Source organism: Lissotriton vulgaris, chromosome 4_1 (genome assembly GCF_964263255.1).
Source record: "Lissotriton vulgaris chromosome 4_1, aLisVul1.2, whole genome shotgun sequence".
In the NCBI taxonomy this organism is placed as follows: Eukaryota; Metazoa; Chordata; class Amphibia; order Caudata; family Salamandridae; genus Lissotriton; species Lissotriton vulgaris.
The window spans coordinates 1,460,201,668-1,460,224,505 of NC_141691.1; the positions used below are offsets into that span (position 1 = coordinate 1,460,201,668).

General features: G+C 44.2%; 1 protein-coding gene across 1 annotated transcript in view; it reads left to right on the forward strand.

Annotated features, from left to right (window-relative positions):
* Window positions 1–1,351: 1,351 nt before the first annotated feature.
* The window catches only part of RNF138 (ring finger protein 138), a 44,841-nt gene continuing 23,354 nt past the window's right edge, over window positions 1,352–22,838 (forward strand). The window contains exons 1-3 of the mRNA XM_086966948.1: window positions 1,352–1,377; window positions 16,700–16,931; window positions 21,175–21,337. Coding sequence (XP_086823074.1) covers window positions 16,822–16,931; window positions 21,175–21,337 — 273 coding nt within the window. The 5' untranslated portion in view covers window positions 1,352–1,377; window positions 16,700–16,821. The remainder of the gene's footprint in view (window positions 1,378–16,699; window positions 16,932–21,174; window positions 21,338–22,838) is intronic.

A 22,838-nucleotide genomic window follows, 5' to 3' on the forward strand; every position in this document is an offset into this window, starting at 1 on the left:
GATAGCGCCTTGAGACCCTAGCGGGTGAGGAGCGTGCAACATCCTAGTTTGCAAATATTGTAAAGGTATGGTATGGTGGTAATCGTAGTATGAACGGAACAATTACGAAAACAAATGCCTTAACAGGCTGAAATAAATTCAACAGGTCACATTGTGTTTTGGAATATCTCATTTGCCAATGATTGTCCCAGAAAATGGAACACACAATTCTATATCCTGTCAAGTCTACTGCTTCAAAGTACATTAAAAATGAAACATTTAACACTGTTAAATTGCTCTCTATGGGAGCAATTTTGAAACGGTCTCTGGATATGCGTCTGCCCCACCATTCAAAATCTTAGGTCCCCCACACCCCAAGGTTTGGGTCTAGGTGCACTCCTGACTCTTTCACCGCACACTACATGGCCAAGCCTTCTCATGTACATCTTTAAGTCTCAAGTTAGCTGTACTATGCACACATATCCCCTTTTCACGTGTTACACTGTGAGCACTTTCTTCGAGGTCTTCAATGAATTTCATTAATGAATACAAATATTTAATCCAGTTTATATTATTTGAACTGAGTCTTAAAACGCTTAAAAAACGTAGGTTTTCCCTTTGATAGTTATGCTGTAATATCAATGTCATCTAGGCTTTCACAATACATTACTTAATGTCATATTCCCCACCCCAGCCCTTCGTTTTTCTTTGTCAGAATAATCTTCGAATATTTATTTAAAATAGATGTCAACTGGCCCAATGTCACGAGGCTGATTTTCAACCAGGACTGTGTCTTCATCCAACAGCACTAAGCACACTGGAACTAGTAGGGCCGGGCATATAATGAGTCAACTCAAACTACGAGTCCCACAATGCTTAGGACCGTTAGCAAAAAAACCAAAAAAAACATGACTGGCTGAAGTACACCTTCAAGGGTTAGGACCAATTGACAACTCTGGTTTCATACTATGTTTTGCTGTTTCTTCCAAACAGGGGCGTAACACAGACCCCTGCTGTGCATTGAGGCCCCAAACCTTTTTGTGTGTGTGTGAGGGGCGGGAGAACAATCCTTCAGAGCGCCCCCAATCAGCTAAACAAATATGAATATTGATACAATATTGGATACTCACTGCTTACTAATAAACCATCCGATCCCCAGCAGGGCTCATCATTAGGCGGTGATGGTCTTTTTAAATCAAACCTTGGATGCAGTAATGTCCTCTCGAAGTCTTTTGTGGGGGTGATTTCAGGTGTACGGTGAATTCAACACTTGATCTGAACTACATTTCCCAGCCTGCCCCACTTCTTAACCCCGGACCACCTGCTCAGCTTGCTGTATCCGGAATAAAGCGCTGCAGGTGTGCATTTGGGAGAAGCACTTCGGGTAGGAGGCTGGAGGTATGTTTGTTGTGTGAATGAATATGTGGCTACAGAAGGATTAGCGGAAAAGGTCTTAACTGTCTTCACTGCAAGTGTTCGGGTAAAATTACGTGTGATTCCGTCGTGTTTGTTACTCCACGTTAAATGAGAATAGTCGCGTGTCGTTTAACATAAAACGGTGCACATTTGCTCGTCTATATTGTGCTGTTTATGTAATAGATTCTCCGAATATAAATGATTTTTAGAGTTCCAAACTTTTATTAACCCTTGTTCCCCGCATTTCGGTCCCTCCGAGACCTGTTTTTGTTGACGGTATGGCCACTCGAATCCGAGCGCGCGTAACTAGCTCAGCCAGTGCCGTTTTTTCCCGTTTGTGGTATGACATTTGTAGTCCACAGCTCATAATGAAATAAAAGAAGACTGCGAGAACCAAATCAAGACGACAAGTACCAGAATCAAAATAAGCAAGGCCCTACTGGACGGGTTCTTCTAATGAATCATGGAATTGAGAAACTGAACGCCCCTCCGCAGCTGGTCCAGTTACACCCCTGACATGCTGCATAGCACGACCCTGCCCTTTGACCTCCGAATGAGGCTGTGTAGTTTGTTAGTAAGTGAAGAGTAACACTGCTCCTGGAGGAAAGGCATTGGCGGTATCAATTCTCAGATTATAAATCTGGCTCCGGGAGATGGCGAGTGACGTGTAAAATAGACTTAATGAGCCACATGTGATTATGGACATTCAGACCTGCCGACTTACACGGTGCCACTGCGTCACACGATACTACAATGTTGCTACTGTACCCTGTGAAAAGATATGGCATGGTGTGACCAGGAACCCCCATGCATAAAGGTGTGCACTTCATTGATGGAGGCTCTGAACAGTGGAAGCCCATCAGGGGCTTTGGAAGCTCTCTGAACCTAGGGTGACCCCCTCACCCTGGGTCATTACAGGCATCCTCTCTAGTTCCGAACTACCCACCATGGTCGGATTGGGAATGAAAATCGGCCTGGGCACACACAAAAAAAATCGCCAGCCATTTGCATAATGCCTTTCCTCCAATCACTGCTTCAGCGTAATTGCATTAAAAAGGAGGGGGGGGGGGGGCTTTTACAAACATGCACGCATTAGTTTACACTAGTGAAACACACCTGAAAACAAGTGAGGCCACTTCTAGCCCCCCTGCCCCCGCTCAGTATATGCACCCATTAATGGGCCGGCCAGTGAGACAAAGGGAGTGGGGGACCGGGGGTGGGGGGGGGGTGTTGGTGGGGGGGGGTGGGGTGGTAATGAGCGCCCATCTGCCTGCTGAAAGGCCACTCAGCCACCCACTGGGCCGCTGGCTGTATTCCGAAAATAGTGACACCGCCCAAATCGGCCCTAGACTGCTCAAAAAAGCAGCCCCCTGCAGGAACTCGGACACTGGTCCCTCGGGCATTGCCCGAGTGCCCGCGTTACCAATCCGAGGCTGCTACCCACCTACACATTACTGGTTTCTAGCATTAGTATAATTAGTTTTATTAAAGCAGGAAATACTACAACACCCATAAGGCATTTGCATTGTAGCCCAAATTTGGGACCGGAAGTAGTATTGGTAATCACCTGGAGGGAGGTGTTCACCCTACACGAAACTAAAGCAACTAGCTCACAAGCTTTCATTGGTGTTTTTGCGGGAGGTTATGAGGGGCTCTTGAGACTGTGCTGAAGGCCATGTCTTCCTTCAAGGCCCCTCCTTCTCATCTCGCAGTTAAAATATGTTGAAGGGTGGCTGATCTGGTCATATGTTATGAATATTGTGCAGTGTATTTGAAGTGCTGGATAGATTGAAGCAATTGGGGAAAAAGCTGGTATACATGATTCTGTGGCACCGGATGAAGTTTGTTTGTACCCCAAACAGTGGCGCTGATGGGTGTTGGGTGCTCGCAGGCTGAGCCCCTCACACTTTTATGCAGGTTGGCTTGTTAGGTCTGTTTAATAAAGCTAGTACTAGCAGAGGGGTCCCTGAGCCTGTGGGTTGGCAGGACTACCATCTACTAGAACAGAAAGGAGCTGACGGGCGTGGTGACATACCAGCAGACCCAACAAGGGTGAGTAGTGTTGGGTACTGTAAGACCATGCAACCTTTCTCTCTCAACTGCTTGCTCGGATCCGAGCAGCGGAAGCAGAGTGGGGCCGGGAGGGATCACCCGGATGTGGGGACTGTTGCAAGCCAGCCTGCACGCTCCACAGGAGAACAAGCATCCATGGCCAACCACATGAAGGTAGTTGGTTATCTAGAAGGTCCTTGAGCTCTTTTCTCTGTTTAGCCTAATAAAAGGAGCCACAGCACTCTGAGTGGAGATCCAACGTCCTTCTCAAGCCCAGAAGTGGACAATGGGGCAGAAAACACATGATTTCTCTACAGAGAAGATGAGGTACCTTTACTTTTACTGGTAGCATTTAGTAGGGTTAAAAATAGTACCATGGCCATCCTCCTTGGGACTTCGGGTGAATTTCTTGAGGGTGTGGATTTCGTTGTCCTAGGTGTTCATCCAAGTCGAGGCTTGGACCCTTGATTTTGGTTTGAGTTTGTGAATTGAGATGTATTATGATGACTATATGCTCTTCATGGCCCCTTTTTTCTGGCCAGGTTGATAACATTCTTCTTGTGGCTGTTTATGTGCTGCCTTTTGATTTATTGAATAGAGATGCTGTAGGAAGGTAGGATCCTTCTGCATGGTTACCCCCACTTTTTGCCTGGTACTAAGCTGTTTTCTGACTAGTCTGACTGGGATCCTGTTAATCTGGACTCAAGTCTATCTGCTTTCTCCTTAAACTGTTATGCTATGTACTTGGGTACACTCCAGATTGGATACTGCGGTACCCTTGTCAGTCCCTAGTATGTGGTACACACGTACCCAGGGTATAGGTACCCCAGAGGCCTCGCAATGGCTGAAGCATGTATTATGCACCACTTACTTTAGATATAGGTTCACTGTCTCTAAAGGATCACTGCACTTAAAACCTATGCCACCCCTATAGCAGGCCTTACCAATCCTGAAGGCAGGGTGCTTGGTTCTAAGGGTTTGTGTCTTAGCATGAGCTGGACTCCTCTGCAACCTACAGAGTCCGTTCTCCCGGGTTGTCAGTGATACAGCCATATGCGACATATAGAATGGCAATATGTGACCGCGTACTGACTAACTCTAAAGTGGCTGAATCAAATCCTATTGTGTTTGGTATCAAACATATTGGAATCATACCCTCACACCGATAACCTGTGTGAGAGGTATGATTCCATGCCTCAGAGGCAAGCTTCGTGGGGTTCCTGGTGTTCCCGATACCAGCCTTCTAGTCCCAGACAGCACAAAATGGCTGCTGCCGGTCAGGCACATTTCTGCCCTCCTACTGCTGATCCAAGCTCGAGCTGGCGAAGGCAGAATAGGCATCCTGTCACAGGGAGGTGTGACCATCTCCCATATAGGATTTAGTGTTTTAGAACTGGGTGGGTGCGCTTGCCAGCGACAGTCTGGATGAGGGACACATTTGGTGTCCCTGTGCATAGTTCTCAAACCAATCCTGGGAGCTGCTGGCTCCAGCTCTGGCGCAAAACTGGACAAAGTACATGGGAGTAACCTCCAGACTGTCCAGACCCTCCCCTAGGAGGGTCCCCTACATCTGACCAACCCTCTCCTGTGGGTACAAAGGGCTTACCTGACTGTAGCGCCATTGATTCGATGTGGACAAGATTCTGAACCAGAAATCACTCCACCTTAGACTGTCTGGACTTCGTTTGGGCCCAACCCAGTCTCCCTCTCAGTCCAAAGCATTGCCCATGCACCATACAGGTTCCGTTCAGGACCTGTGGGGTATCAAGGACAACCAAAGATATCTCCATTGGGGTGAAGGAGTCACTCTCCTGCATTTGCAGGTACCACATCACGACTGAGCGGTCTGCTGCTCCTGAGCTCCTATGGACTCAGAAGGCTCCAGCAACACAGGAGGTGGGTTCCTACATCCCTCTAGGTCCAAGCTGCCTTCTTACCAAGTTTGAGAACTGAATCCCTTGTGGGGGCTGCAATACCTGTACCTCTGCACTGCATGCATATGCAAGTGCTTCTTCTTGTTGTTGTTTCCTGAGCAAGTGCATTGGGCTCCCAGTAGCCCCAACCTCTGGCACCATTTCCTATCAAGAACTCTGGCCTCTTCACGCCAAGTGCTCTGTGGGCTGCTGTTTGGTGAAACCGCTTGAGGTCCTCTTGCGACTCCTGTGCCTCCGGGTTGCGAGTCCACTAGAGGGTCAACTTTGCTTTTCTTGGTCTCCCCTGGTTGCGCAGGCCAGCCCTGGCTCCCCTTGCTGTGATGAATCTCCTGGGCCTTGCTGGTCCGCAACATAACATTCTTTGACCTTCTGTGTTGGTTGCCATTACCAAGGCTTGTTGGTGTTCCTGCCGCACACTGACCCTTCAGTACTCGACATCCTTTATGGGACAGCTTCTATGTAGCTCCTGGTCATCCTCGATGTCTCATGGTCCCAGTGGCTGCAGAGTCAAGAACCCCCTCAAAGCTCCTGGAGCACCGGACATTGGTGGGCAGTAATCCACCAAGCCCCTGGTCACTACTGAGTGACCCAGACTCTGTCCTCTCTGCTTTCGGGTACTCTTCAACTTGAATCCACCTTTAGATTCCAACTGACCCTTTTCTTCCTTCCAGCAGTGTCTCTTCTTCATAGTCCTCCATTGAGATTGACAGAGGTTTCCGACGCCTCTTCAGACCTATGCATCTGGCTCCCCTGGGATAGGTAACTCTGGCACTATGGTATCCACAGGTGTGGTGGCTCTCAAACTTCCTAACTTCCACTGGGTTTCTTCAAAGTCCACTGGGGAAGGGTCCTTAAACTCTAAAACTTCAACCGTGACTTTCCCCTAGAATTGTATGGAGCACAAGGTAGTGTTCCTACACTGCACCTGGGGTCCCTACTGACTCCCCTTGGGTGGTTCTTTTGGGTCCCAGTGATTCTACCTCCTCTAGACACAGTCTTGACTCAAGTCCTGGTTCTTAAACCACTATTTTAGTATATGGTTTGGTTCCCCCCCAGGTGGCCCACTGTGTATTTGTGCTATTTACTATTGTTTCTGACTACAGTATTGTGTGCTTTGAGAGTATCTTCGTGTAGAAGATACTGTATCGTACTGGAGTGTTTTTAATAAATACATATTTTTATACCTACTGTGTGATTTTCCTTTCATTTAACCAATACTATGCGGTTGCATTCTGGTTAAACAAGTTGCTTAGCATTCCTTCAAGACTAAGCCTGAATGGTGCTTTCCACAGGTACCACTTGGATAGATTTCTTAAATCACCATAAGGGTTGTTTGGACTGGTGCAAGATGCCCACTTCAATTAGCGGACAGCATATACCAGCCCAACTTCATACAGATGCCTTGCAGAGACAGAGAGCACCACCGGTTGCAGGATGATTCTCATAGGCTGTTTTAAATTTCATACATATTTATCTCCAGGTTGGTGATTGCAGATGAGGCCTAATATCCTTCACTCCTTTTGTTCATTTAATGCAGCATTTGCTTGCTATTCTCTTCTGCTCTCTTTGTGCACTTGCTCTGGCAGCAACTTGCCAGGTTGCACAACCAGATACAATACTGGATACACCTGGTTTATAAGTGGGTGTTGTCTGTGCATAGTGGTCCGTGGTCCCAATTGGACTTATAAAAACTGCTAATATAGAGTCAATCTATCCCATTTTAGAGATGTACAGTGTTGTCTATATGGTCTCCGTGAATTTGCCAACATCACCTTGGCTTGGCTATATCATGAAGGAATGTACTTGTGATGTCAAGTTTCTCTAGATATCCTTGGAATTCTTTTAATTGGAACTGAGGGATGTTGGTTTTATTTTCCTCTTGGGGCAGGTGTGATCAGTACTACTTAAACATAAGTCCATTTCAAATTCTTTAGTTATGGATACTGGAAGTGTGCATCTATCATCACCAATAGTTGACCGTCTGTGTTGGGCCATAAAAGGTGAGACTAACTTAGCTCATGGCTTTAGGTTTTGTTTTACTGCTGAAGGAAGTGTTTTATCCCCCCGGAATCTGATGATTGGCAAAGCCAATCCCTTGCTGTCTTCTCCCCTACCAAGAGGACGTCTTAAAGGAGCCATACATGTCCCATATTTTGTTTATACCTCTGCTTGATTTCTTGTGCCAGCTAGGTGAAAAACCTCACACAGAAGAGGGAAAAATGGTCTAGGGTGTAGACAGAAGAGTCAAAGACTTACTTGCTCCCCTCACACATTCCGAGGGATGTCATGCTTCATCATAGGGAGGTTGCTCCTCATCGGGCTGTTTTCCCCTTCTCTTCTCTAGGAACAGTGACCCCTCTTTTTGGAGGATACTTTGTGTTGGAGCACATGCACTGGACCTTTTTTCGCTCGCTCCCAGTGCCCCCACCTTCTCTTTTGTTATTGTTTAACTGTCTCTTAAGCCAGCAAGATCAGTGTGATTATTTAATTGGCCTTCAGAGTAGACTTAAATCTAAAGCACACGACTTTTTTTTTTCTGAAATTCAAAAGAGATTACAATCCCTATTTTTCTTCTAAGTGCCCGGGTTGCCTCTAGGTACTTTCTGTGAAACCATAAAGCTCACACCACCACCTTCCTGAAGAAATCAGTGCTGGGAATGAAGATGTTACATTTACTGTTTTGTGATAACCACCTGTCTTTTAGTGGCGACTTCTTAAATATAGTTAGAGTAATTTAGTATGGGGGTTGCTTGAACATTCAGGAGTCACTGGACCAGACTAGGTACCAAATGGAATTACCCTTGTGACGCAGAAAGTAGCCTGCCAGTAACTAGCTATGGGCTGACATTGACGCCTTTACTAAAATGCATTTCTGGTGAATTTGGCACTGCTTGAGAATACGAGAATACATGGTGTAGGGTTGGAATTTGTGCAAAACACACACACTCTCTGACACTCTCCCAAGACATGCGTTCTCTGGCCAGGCTCTTGACAAACTACACTGACTGCTGCTGAGCAAAAGAATATACTTTAAAACCTCTGCCATAAAATCTTTAATGGCAAATGTCACCGGCTTCTCTTCACTTTAGTGTAACCCTACCAACCCAGTTGAAGGCCTGTGTTAACTTGCACCGCTTTGTCGGCGGTCTGTTACGAAAAGAATCCATATGGGTGGATGCTTCTTTGGTTTCTGTGCCTCAAACTTGTGGAACATTTTGCCCCTTCACCTGAGAGAAGTAACTTTAGAAACCACTTTCAGGAAGAATTTCAAAACCTGGTTGTTCAGGTTGACCTAATTCGGTATTGTTAAAGACTGCTGCTTGACCTATTTTTTTCTCCCTGCTCATTCTTGGTTTCTTCTTGTTTAGGTAGTTTTTCTTTACTGATTCACTGTTGATGTTCTAGTAGTGCAATTCTAGTGTTGAGATGCTCCTTTTGGAGTAACCATTGCACTTAAATGTATAACAAACAGTTAATATTGTGGGACTGGGTTGGTCCTTATTAAGGTTAGATGACTAGTTAGGCAATCAAATACGAGCTGAAACATGTTGACCTGGGCAAGCTGAGGTCATTAAACTATCCGTAGAGGTCCCATCTTTGTTTTTATATGTGTCAAGGGTACTCCTAATAATAAAACTGTATTACTCAAGTGATCGCTCATATGCATTTTTTTTTTAATCTTCCTTTCCCACTCCCAGACTTGATGATGAAGCATGCCATACAGAAATATTTGTAAGAGTTTCTCTAAAAACTGCAAGTTTGTAGTCTAAATAAGAGGCTCCATTAAAGAGGTTATCTCTCTTTTTTGATATTATGTACATCCTTTACGATTTACCGTTCCTCACTCCCCCCATTTGGTAAGAAGTTATTATGCAGCCTGTAAGTGCTACGATTGACTGCCTGTCCATTGAGTGCTATGGCATTAGTAGTGATGTGAGACATGAGGGTGATGCATGGTCATTGCATTAACGTAGCCCTTCCTACCATTGACGGGGCATTGTAACACTTTACGCCGCTCACCATGCTGCTCTGTATCCCAAGGTTAGTGGCTTTTGCAGAAAAAGGAATGGTGGCAGTGGAATATTCAAAAAAGCCAGCCCCTCCGCTCTGCACACTTATGGTTATTGCTGGTGGGGACCAGAACCTACCGTTCTTGGGGTCAGGACACTGCTGACAGACTGGTCTTTTGATGGTATGGTGCCCTGCCGCTAGACCAGAGGTCTTCAAACTTTTAAAGGTTGAGCCCCCCCCCCCCAGCTGAAATTTTGTAAATGTCGGGCCCCTCCACCACCTGACAGAAATTTCTGGAATCTGGTACAGTACATAATTGACCGCCACCCGCATATCCCTGGCCATATCCGGCAAATAATGTTCAAACCAATGAGTGTTTCCTCCTTCTCCATGAATTCCCTCACTACCACTCGCCAACAATGGACCTCATTTCTCTATAGCACCTTTCTGGCAAACATATCATTTTTTTTATAGTGCTACTCATAGTTTCATCATACTCAGGGGCATATGTACAAGCACCTATAGACACCACACCGTCACTTTTTACGACGTTGTGGTGGTGATAGGGGCATTGCCGTATTTGCACAGCAGAATTAAGCCACTTAACTTGGGTTAACGCTGCCTTGTAAATACGGCGCTCCTTCATACTATGCTTAGCGTGAAATGGTGGGCACTGATTTTGATATTGCGCCCTAGTTACAAGGGCAGCGTAAAAGTGAGGCAGCGTTAAAATTAAGAACAGGGAAAACCTGGTCTTAAGCTGGTGAAAGTAGGAGAAATGCATTATTTCTCCAAAAGCAAAATGCCTTGTATTTGTACTCTTTAAAAAAAATCCATCTTGTGATTTCTGTGTGTGCTGCATCAAGTAGCACACATGGAAGTGAGACAAATGGCATTTAAAGATTGTTTGTTTATTTACAGGAAGGTCCCCCTCCTGAACATAAACAATATTTTCCCTGCACCCAGACACCCTTGAACTATGGTGCAATAGTGTCTGCGTTTGCACTACACTGCTAAGGGGAAACGCAAGGCGGCACCATATTGTTGTAAATATGGTGCAGCCTTCTGTTTCTGAAGTGGCGGAGAGAGGCTTTAACCCATGACTGCTAACGCCTCACTCCGCGACTTCATTGAACATATGCCCCTCAGTTCTTTGATCTGCATGGTACACCTTCTTTGTAGCAGGCACATTAACCCTCTGTGATGTGAGGGTGGCAGGAGTGCTCATGTGAGTGCATAGTGAGGTATGCAACAGTGTGAGAGTAGGGTAAGTGGAGTGACTGCAGGGTGACTGAGCTGACCATATGAATTTGGGTGTGCATCTTAGTGCAGAGTAGGACTAATGAATGCATGGTTAGTGAAGGGCTTGTTTAAGTGAGATTGCAGACTGAGCAGGCAGGGGGATAGGTGAGTGAAGTGTCACATGAGTTCAGGGTTGGTAGTGTGCTTGTGTGGCTGCAGGTTGAGGTACAGGGAAAACCGCGGAAGTGGATTGTGAGAGCAGAGTGATCACTGAGTGCAGGGTGAATGGTGTGAGTGCAAGGGGGTTAGTGTGAGGGAATTGTGATCGCTGTGAGTGCAGGGTGAGCATGAAAGTGAAGGGTGAGAATGAGGAGCAAGTTGTCTGAATGCAGGGTACATTCCCAGACACTTGCAGTAAATAGTTGCAAAATATTTGCTTTCAGTTTTAGAAAAGGGGGCTCCTTGCCTCCCACTGCAGCTAAAGCATTTCAGCTGTAGAAATTAACCAGGATAGCCCCCCCCCCCCCCCAAACATAGCTGCCAAGGTTTCAGATTGCTATGTGTGACATTTTCTTAATTTCAGTGTAATTATGAGTGACATTTCAAGGACTAGGAGTGACAATTTCTCGCAGGCAAACTCAAGCAGTGAAGACGAGGGAAACATACATATCAGAAATGACACCCATGTGAGCAACAAGGAACTCTAAGACCAGTCACATCATAAACCACAAGCTGTATTACTTAGCGGTGCACCCCGGTCCTGAATATTGCCCACTGCCTGCCAAGCCCCGCTGGTGGCCCCATCACACCAGTTGCAGCCTGTCACACAGAGCTACCCGGCATGCTCTTCTGACTCTGTGTTGCTTTGCGCGCTGAAAAGTTACGTTGGCAAGGACCACAGTGGCTCTCAGTCACCTGACCCAAAACAGGTTAGTGCAAGCAACTACTAACACAGCTTACGGTCAGTGAGAAGACAGACTGCTATGTAATGTACAGTTCTCAGCTGTTACAGGGCAAACAGGTGGCAGCTCTGAAGATGATCATGACTGAAGCACAAGAAAAAAAACTGTCAGGGGTGTTGCCAAGCAGGCCTGCGCAAATTAAATAAAACAAGAAAAATAAAGATGCGCAGTGAAATTCGTCCCAAAGCTGAAACCTGCACTCCATGCAAACTTCTCAGGAAAGATGTGCTCAACGAGTCCCTCAGGTTATGAGATTACTTGCATTTTGATGTGAAACAGAGCCCGCACGCTGCAGAGATGAACAGAGGCCCCTGCACACATTTGTTTTCAGATATAAAAGGGGCTCTATCCCCTCTCCAACCATATGGTTCACCTTTGTCTTCAGAAGGGCAGTTTAAACCCTTTATCAGTGCTGCACCCTCCCACAATAATTACATTTCATTTACACCTGTGCTTAGTCCCTTTACGGCGATTACATGGCTGAAAGAGAAATCTCATATTGTTAATGAGGCTTTAATAGTTTTCACCCCTTCATCGGGCCCCTGCAGCTTCACTCTGCCGTCTGTTTCTTTAATCAGTAGAGGACAAAGGTGAGATTTACGGCGGGCTACGCGCCCCCCCCTGAGATGGTGGCGCGCCCCCCCCAGGGGGGCTGCCCCACAGGTTGAAGAAGTCTGCGCTAGACTCCCTAATTAACTTGTTGGACGCCGATCATGATCAAATTTGCTCAAGAGTGTTTCTTCGGCATTTCACGCATAGAGATTTGATTCTGTGGCCATTGTGACTGGATAAGTTTACTTCGCTACGCTATTGAATTTTTAACACGAAGAAACCGACGTGCGGACGTAACTTATTACTAGGCCATATTCTTTGTTCTGGAATATGTTATCCATACCTCTTGTGCTTTGATCCATCCGATTAGATGCGATATTTGATCCTTGTCCATATTTTCTGTAGAAGCCTTGAGAAAGTCGCAAATGGCAGCGAAACACATGTCGGCTGTAGCTGTATCAATGTTGTAACTACAGAACAACTGTCATGAAGATCGCTTGCTGAACAGAACTTACTCCATGAACTTTGTATTTAAAATAATTCTGCTGGTTGGGATCAATCAGCTGTTTACTTATTTTGTGTTGTGCTCTGTCTGTTTCTAAGTCAGTGGCTTTTGCGAAGCCTATTGTGATCAGTCTTTTGTGTTCTTAACCCCTTCGATGCTCATGACGAGCTCATGAGGCATGGTTGAGCTGTGCTGATGGCGAGCTGAGCTCGTCATGAACAATGGTAAATCTGGGAATGCAGCACCGGGGGAGAATACCTCTAGCAGCCAAGGTGTTAACGAAGCTCCAGTTTTGGAGTGGTGGATTTAATTATTAGGAGTTAGGTGTAATCTTTAGTGGGAGTCGGTGTATGTGAATTCACATGAATGGTTGGAGGCATTAATAGATAACTTACAGGAGATCAGTTCTTGTTAGTGAAATGTTTTCTGCAACTTTACAAAATACGGCCCAGTATTAGACCCTCTACCCAAAGTACAGGCTTGAAGCGTTCTTTCCAACTTGAGGTCCGAACTCTGGTGACTCTAAATCAGGAGCATTACATGAAGATGGTGCTTTCTGGGGAAAGTTTTGTGAGTCTTTAATAATTATTAGTGGTCTCAAACTCCTTTCAACATGAATGGACGCACACACAAGGAATCCACATACGTTTAAAAAAACTTTTCTCAAATTATGATCCTAATATAGTGTAGATAATATGGATAGATGTAGCTATAACACCAAACACAATAGTGGCAATTAAAGTAATTAATAAGCTAAATATTTGAAGCGCGTAGATCATTGTGATGGTGTTTCAGTAATTCATTGCATTGAATGATGGAACCAGTCTTAAAGCGGTCTGTACCTTGTAGCCTCTATCTCAACTGTTTTAGCACCGAAAGTGCCCATTTACGTTTGAGGTGTCCTCTAGCCCACGTAGTTTACCTGAACAAGCTTGTTTTCCTGTTTCAGGAAGTTGTTTTGTCTGTTTTGGTGCTCCATGAGCTGATCAAGCCAAGCTGGTGCGAAGGCCTTTACTAAGAATGTTTTCAACTGGCTCACACGATCTTCCAGTCTTGAATATACTTTTTTGATTATTGTGAGAAGGGCAGGCTTTGTGATGAATGATGTAAAATGCAAGCATTTGTATATTCTATTGCACCTTTACTAAATTTTGTCATGCATTACAAAAAGTATGTACTCGTATATGGATTATTAATGCACTATGAAACTATCAAAATTAAGTAAACCTAGGTTGTAGACCTTCAATCAACACTAAATGCAGCATGCAAATAATCCAGAGGATGCTTTTTTTGTGATTGCGTGTAAACTGAGGTTCAAAACTGTAGAAATAAACAGGGGATAGTGCTATATTAGGCATTTTTATTGAGCACTAGAATCAGTTGATTAGCCCATTCCCTGAAAGGCTACTGCTTGACCACTGCTTCGTCAACACTGATCAGCACAAGGGCTGGAAGCGTAAAGTAATAGCCGGACCCATATACAGTGAACTGTTTAAGGCTGATCTCAAAGACTGCAGTAACATTAGGACCATAGCAATATAGGCTAAATAATGCAAACTTTGAAGAGGCGATTCTGCAAATACTAGAGCAGGTGTCTTTTGATGCTCACCCATAAAGTGAGGCTTAGAATATTAATATAAGAACTAAGTGGAATCCATTTTGGATGCCCCTGGTTGTAGCATGGCCCAAGATGGGGGTGAGGATTAGTTCTCCAGATAGTGGAAGTGTGTTAACTGCTTTCCTGTGTCTGGATGGTGGAGACCCAGTCAATGAAGTGAGGAGGATGTAGACTGGGCTACTTTTAGCAATTCCTTAAGGCTTATAATTAAGGGGCTACTGGTTCGGTTTTTGAGTGTGGTGCAATGTGAGCTCTGGTAGGTGTGAAGGGACTATAGTTTTTAACTTCATATTACTAATGTTCAAATATTCCTGTACCTTTTTTAATTTGCAATCTTTGTCAGTCCGTGTTTTGAAGTATACTATGGCATTTTGGATTTTTTTCCTGGACTTTTTATGTGGTCTGGGGTTTAAGCGCGGGACTCGTAATGTAAAATCTGTGGGCCTGATGTACAAAGCTTTTTACTAGTTGCTAACGCTCCAATTTGCTAAATCAGAGTGGAAACGTGTAAAAAAGTTCTTCTAGTGTAGTAAACCCATGTTAGTGACGTGGAACAAATCGATAAATGGGTTTATAATGGCTTCTGAATAGGTTTTTGGAAGGTGCTTGTTTTGTCATCCTTTTCGAATAGTGTTTCCGACTCTGATCTACCAATGGTTTGCGACTGTAATTCTGTTGCAAACCACTGACTGGTTACCAACTCCCAAATTGGGGTTGTTCGCCTATGGGAATCGCGGTGGCCCCTTCAGGAGGTCCAGGGACCACGTCATGCTCTCACTGCAGTTTTCCAAAACAGAAAACTTTTATTTTTAAAGCAGCTGGAGTTCCTTCCTGGAAAGCGATCACAGGACTCCAACCCTGTGGTTAGAGCCAATCACATTGTGACTTTCCTAATTAATATTAATGATGCAGCTCCTTCTTTGACTACCACCTTGTGTTCATATTAATGATGCAGCTCCTTCTTTGACTACCACCTTGTGTTCCTGGAAATAATTTTGTCACCGCTGGGGCCAGTGGTTGCAAAGGCAGTGCTAGGGGTCGCAAATAACAAGCCAGGGGTCGCAGCTGCTAAATGACGTCCATGGAAAAAGTCCAAAAATAGGACAAAATATGTTGGTTTTGCTGGCTGCGCTCTACATCTTGTAGTATTACTGCTAACTAAGAAGAATGTTTGTCAGTATTGAAATGTAAAACTTTACAAGTCTTTTGGCACCAATGCAGTGACCATTAATGTGGAGGAATCGATAGTTAATATTTAGAAGAACAGTGCCTGTAGCTTTTCATTGATGTTTTTTGGTTAGATGGGAGTGCATAGCCTTAAGTTTACACTTGATAGTACATTTGGATTGCCAGAGTGGATACTTTTGTTCTTAAAGAGCCACTTAAATGTTTTTTTGCTAAATGGATTATTTTGAGGGGTTTACTCTGCAAATGGCCCATTTTTCCCCGCCACGCACTCTTAAATAACAATCTAATGGAGGAAATTCCGTATCCTCTTGTTACCTCGTTCTCTTTTTCCCCACTGCCAGCAGTGCCTTTTAATTGACATGACAATGTTCTGACCTCCCTGCACAGCTTTGCAACCCCCAACAAAAGTAACCAGCCCGTCTAGTAATCTTTGAAAACAACCAACAAAGCTGTACTCTTTGTCATTATTTATGTATACACTTCAGAATCCACTGACATATTTTTTTTTTTTAGTTACGATGGTGTGCAACTAATTGCAGTAACACATTATTAGTATCACAAGGGCTGTGATGCCACGTACTGGTGCACAACTCTACCAAGATGGATGAAACTGGTGTACAGCAAATATAATGTGCTTAGTTAGACCTCTTAACAAAACCAAAGAAGAAGATGGCCGGAGTGTAGAACATTGCAAACACTCACCCCTAGTCAAATGATATGGGCTTAATCCATCATCATTCTTTGGCTCACTCTGCCACCCCAGTTCAGACCCAGCCATATGCAAATAGATCAGTTGACTGGGGGAGAGTGCTTGCAATGTTCAACACTCCGTCCATCATCCCCTTTGGTTTTGCTAAGTTTGCCCTGAGTTGGCAGGGTATGCCCAGACGTGGGTCCCTTGCTCACTTTGCCACTGGATTCACGCTAGCCTGGCTGATGAGGATTATGAACCCGAAACAGGTCCCAGGGTGTTTGTTTGCGGTCCAGGAAAGACATGGCTTTGCAGTTCGGGCTGGACTGTTCCCATGAGGCACAGGGTCAGACTGATTTGCATATGGCCATGTCTGAACTGGGGTGGGGGAGTGAGCTAAAGAATGATGATGAATTAAACCCAGATCAGTTGACTGGGGGTGAGTGCGTGCAATGTTCAACACTGTCCATCACATACCAAAAAAATCTTAATGATTATAAATTTTACATCTATACTTTAGGTTCTTTATCTATGCTTTTAATGTTGCAGGTGGCTCCCAGTTCTGCAGTTGGCATCAAAACCGGAAGCGCGGCTATCTCGCCCTCTCCAACTGTAGGTGAAACCATTGTGTTCTTTGCTTGAATTGCAGACACTTTTTACAACTTGTCAAGATGGCCTCTGCAGCTCAGTCACCGTCCTGTCGTTCAGATGAAGATTTCTACTGCCCTATATGTCAAGAAGTTTTTCAGACTCCTGTGAAGACTCTAGCCTGTGAACATGTGTAAGTAAATTGACGCCTGTGAAACATGCATTTATTTTGATCAATCTCTTTGCAGTTTCTTGTCAGCTTCTTGTCTTCTGCGCTTATAAACTGCAGTGTTGAAAAGCTAACTTCTATGTGAAACTACAGTGTTATATTGGCTTGAACAAAGTTGTGCTCATGTGACCAATTTTAGACTGGTCTAGAGCTTGAAAGATTTCCTCTCCAAAAGGAGACCAGCTAATCTCATGCACCCAGTAACCAGAATAAAATCATACCTTAAATCGAAGCATCCTGAAAAAGCTTATGCCAATGATGTAATGCAGTTTCTTTAGAAAAGGAAAGATTAGCCTGTTTCTGACGGATCCCTTAATTGGCCCCATTAATTTATCACTAGTTGGAACTTTGCGATGCCCATATATGTCAACAAAAAGTAAAAGGGAGGCAAAGGACTTTCAGAGTCACACTTCTATCTAGCCATGTTGACATCCTTAATGACTGTTGCTAGCCACTTTTAAACCAATGGAATGAGAAGCAATGAAAGTGTTGTACCATAAACCTATATTTGTGTTTTTCAAAAGTGTAATTTACTGATCTGTCATATTGTTTTTGTTCCAGTATTGGGACTCAGTCTGGCGATTGTAGCACCCAGTGCCCCAGCTCAGTGTCCATTTTACCATATATTTACGGCAAGGCTTCCTTGTGAACATAGCATTGAGAAAGTGTGGCCTAAACATTTAATTATCATGAAATTGTCGTTTTCCCCATGCAACGATCTTGAGGGCAATTATGAGCAGGGCTCAATAAATTTTGTGTTCTAAATTACACTGCCATGTTATTATGCGTTTGAGTTTTTTTGTTTGTTAATGGCAACTCAATTCCACAAAAACCATGATTGGTGATAGCTTGTTCCTCTTCAAAGATTTTAATATGTAATCTGTTTACTAATAACATTTGCTTTTCCCTTCACCAAAAGTATCTTTCAGTCCACTATCCGCATTGAACTTGAAGCCCCGGTTAGAGTTTCACGGCGCTTTCAAATATGTCCCCTCTTTGTTCAGCAGCCGGGTTATTGCTGTGGGTCCTACATTTAATGTAAATAACTCCATAAGTCTTGCTTTCAACTTTGTATTTAACAAGGTGTTTTTAGAATTTGAGAAGGAAATTTGACTTTACTTGATTTATGTTCATGGTCTTGTCGGAACAATACCTTTTTTCCTGCCCATCTCTGCAGAAGTGAGGGAAGTCCTTGGCAAACAACCTAGTGTGGTGTTTTTATGGATGTAAAGCATATCTGGACTTTCTGGAAGAGAAGCTAGGAGGCAGGAAAAATGGGGAATCTACACTTCTGAACCCAAGGCACTGAAGAAATGCTTGGGATCCTTTGAATGGCTTATGTTCAGGGCAACAACAGACAGAATGGAAATGGGTGGCGGGGTCTAGAATCGGATTATTAAAAGGAAATCTCCACCTGTGATTGGTAAAATCATGACTTTGGTAAAATCATGACTTTGGATCTTGCATATCTTAATGTTATGAGGGAGCCTTTTACAGAATCTCTTTCGTTTGTCTATTCTAGAGGCATTCCAGAAGACTTATTACAAGTTAGCTGGGAAGAGATGTATGGGATTTCCTAGAAAATGAGTTAATGGAATACCATTATGACAAGCCATTTCACCTAAACTGTTTACTGGAAATTTGCAGGCTAAATTGCATTTATTGTGTAATAAAAAAGTTTCTAGAATGTCCCTTTTTTTTTTTTTCTTCAAAATTGGCTTTTCGATGCCTAATTTTTTTAAGATGTAATTGTAGATTTTACTTTGAGACATTTTTGTGGGAGTAATTTCTTTCAGTGCTTTGCTTTAGGGGGACATTATTTCAGATTTTGTATCTTTTATACAAATAACTTGAATGCTTTTAATTCGTTGCCCCCTCACCAACCTTAAACACTATCCATAATTTATCCCTAAAATAAAAACCCTCGCCATGCCCACACTATGCCCATCCCAGAACCTTGAAGGCCTTTCTACCCCTAAACTCTACCCATCCCTGAATCCTAATGGCCACTCGCTGCACCTAACCCACACCCACCCCTGCCCCCTAAACTTCAGTCATCCTTTAACTTTTAAAGCACTTTATACCCCTAACTCCATTCATGCCTGAACCATTAAACTTCTCCCTAGCTCTAATTTCATCTGGATCCCTAAAACCCCTTTATATGTTTACCCACCAACCATCCCTGAACCTTTAGAGCTCTCACCACCCCTAAACTCCACCCATCCCTGAACCTTGAAAATACCCTTCACCACCCCTAAATACTTATCCCTTGCTCTTAAAAAAAAAAAAAAAAACTCTAGGCACCCGTACCGGAGTCCTTAAAACCCTTACCACCGTAAGCTCCACTAATTCCTGCACCTTAATACACTTGGTCTATAAAGTTCCCTTAGTCCCTAAACCCTCTAATCGCCTCTAAACTCCAACCTTTCCTGAATTCTAAAAACTCTTAAAGTACTCCACTGTTTGCATTGTTGACTGAGACTAGGCTTTAGGAGCGCTAAGCTTGACTGCAGTGAAATCGTCTTAACATCAGTGCTTAATTTGAGTCGATGGTTTCCAGTGCTTAACAGCGGTTCTTAATTGTTAGCACCGGCGCTTGTGACCGTCTGGCACAGGGTGGCGCTGTCTGGCTAATTTACAGAAGAGCACAATCGGTATTTATTAGTTAAATGCAAATTATAAATTACTATTACCTGCCGCCCAAGCCAATCTGAGCTTTGCAACCTAGAATAGTTTGATTTATCACACTTAGTTGTGGTGGTACTATCTTTGGCAGGGGCAATGTGTGTGTGTGTGTGTGTGTGTGTGTGTGTGTGTGTGTGTGTCTGTGTGTGTGCGCTGATGAGAGCCCTGCCCCCCCCTTCAAATTAAGAACTGTCTAACATATTTGGTTTACCTCAACAAAATACATTCTTTTACAGACCTGGGCACCCAGTGGAAACCACTCTACAAACCGTCTCCCTTCCCCTCCCCTTTCCATGCGGTGTCCTTCAAACTCCCCTCGTTCCTGCCTTCATTACCTGTCTACTTCCCCAGCTCCTACCCCCCTCCCCTGAATCTTCCCCCTGCCTGCTTTTCCCCTTACGTAATTGTGCTTATTGTGTCTCGACCTTATAAGTAACTATGGGCTAGATGTAGGCAATAGCAAATTACCGAATGGTAAATACCGAATTTTACCGATTCAGTATTTACTAATCGGCAATTGCTATGTAGGAAAAAATCGGTAAAAATACTGAATCGGTAAGATTCAGTAATTACCGATTCGGTAATTACAGAATCAGTATTTGCCATTGATTCCTATGGGCCTTGAAGCCCATAGGATTCAATAGCAAATACCGATTCCGGTAATTACCAAATCGGTAAAAATACCGAATTTCCAAGGGGGACAGGGTGTCACTTTGACACCCTGTTGCACCCCTGTTTCTGGCTTGTGCCATGTGGCACACATACATGCCCTAAGGGCATGTATGTGTGTCACATAGCACAGGTGTTCATGCACAGATGTGCATGTACACAAATTCGTAATTCACCACCCAATAGTATTGGGTGGTAAATAACGAATTTCTAAGGGCCTGTGGCACTGTAAACTGTGCCACCTACATATTGAATTACAGAATCAGTATATTTACAGATTCGGTATTTTACCGAATCGTTAAATTTACCGAATCTGTAAATATACTGATTCTGTAATTTTCCAGCCCCCTACATTACAATAACCAAATACCGGTCGGTATTTGGGCTCCTACATCTGGCCCTATGTTGTCATACTCTAATAACTGTGTAACCTTTGTAACAATGTAACCTGTAACTATGATCTGATGCTCATGTAAAGCGCTCTGATACCTCCGGGTCTAGCCAGCGCTATATAAAACCTTTAAAATAAAAAAAAATAAAAAATATTTACGAGTAAAAAGGAGTTTATTAGACTTTAAAACTATTTGAGCAACATATTTCGAGCTTTCCCTAACTTGGCATAATACCTATGCCACTGTGATCTCTGTTTTCCTACTCCTCTGATTTCTAGGTTAAGTTGGTACATGAGATTTTAATTGTATTATGTGTAAAGTAAAATGCTCTTCTCGTTTTGTTGAGTTGCGGGCTGGCTGGGGTGCTGGGGGTGGGGGGGGGGGGGAGCACGGGGGGTTTGTTTTTATCCGTATAGAATCATAGTTCATTTTGAGCCATTGGTTTACACTGTTGCTTCTAGGTTTTGCAGGAAGTGCTTCCAGACGGCCATGAAAGGCGGGGCCATTTGTCCGCTTTGCCGCGGGAAAATCTCTCACCGAGAGATCGCCACCCCTCAGAGAGCCACCAGCATCGAAGAAGATATGAAGACGTGCTACGGCCGCTGCAAGTGCTGTGGGCAACAGGTAAGGCCAAGAGACGTGCGAGCTGCCGAAAAACAGCGTTTCAGAGAAAAGATTATATTTTAAGTTTATTCGTTCTTAAAAAATCATGTTTCCAGGGGACCTTTGTGGGACTAGTGGCGAAACACAACAAGCATTGGCATAGCCAATAGGTCTCGCCTTTGGGACATTTTAAGCGTTTAGGTATGCAGCACAATATCCTATGCATTGTGTTGCTAGGTATTGAATAGCTGTACAATTACTATAAATTGGGTTATGCAGTCGGATTTATGACAAATCGCTTGCCTCTACCATGTGCTTCTTAATGCTGCACGAAATGCTCCCTTTCAGATTTGCATGCATGTAAACTGTAAAAGTATGTGGATGCTGGGGGTGCGAGCCGAGTAACCAGAGTGCTTTTTGTTTATTATATTCTTCCCGCCACCCACACTTTTTTCCCACAGACACTTGGCCCCCGCACTCTCAAAGAGCTTGGCCCACATGTCCGGGTTGAATAACTCTGCTGTGAAGCTGGGTAAAAAGTTAGCAAAAGTTGCCCCTGGGGCTCAGCATTGTTTCATGAAGTTTATGTGCTCTCCTGCCCAGTTCCACCAAAACCATTCGGAGCCGAAGTAAGGTATTGAGAAGACTCGATGCAAGACTATCCCAAACTTGGCCTTATCGAACAAGGCTGGCAGCAGGAGCACGTCCAGGTACCGTCCGTTAGGGTGTAGCGAGCCCAAAGTGCTGGGATGGCAAGCAAAAAGAACACCCGAAAAAGCAGTGACCACTTGAGCCCAACTGACCAGCTGGGCAATTGGCAATTGCCATGTCCCGCTGCCAATTGGCAGTGGAAAATGGCATGGTTGAGGATGTGGCGTAACAGTCAGAGTTGCCAACTTGGTTTGATGCAAATGGAGTGATGATGGGAGTAAGAAATTGCATAAAATGTGGAAATTATAAGGTGTTTGTTCTGATGTGGACAGTAGAGCAAAACGTGACCAGATGTGAGTTGTTGAGGATATGGTGAGCAGCAATGAGTTGTGAAGAGATGAGATTTAGTTCAGGGGATAAGAATATGATCGGCCGTGATATGGAGTCAGTTATATGGAGTCGGTTAAGAGAAGTTCCCAAGATCATGTGGATTGGGCAGCCTTCTCTTCAGCTGAGAACTGCAGGAGTGCAACAACATGGTTTGTACTTTTCTGCGAGAGGGCTGCTATCCGGCTGTGAGGAGGGAGGTCACATGACGAGAGCCAGAGACAAAGGACTGTCTGAGAATCCAAGGAGAGAGGGAGGGAGAGGGGCTGGCAAAGGTGCAGGCGGAAAGCATGCTTCTCACTGCTGCTTGCTTAGGAGTTATGAACACCACAGCATGTGACCAGCTCAATATTTGAATCTATCTTCAGCACCAGACCGGTGTGTCTGAGAATTCATCTGTAAAAATAAAGCATAGGTGAATGCTCCACCGGGCGAGTTGGGAGTAAAATGGCTCAGAACTTCGTGCGTATGTTAACTGACTTCC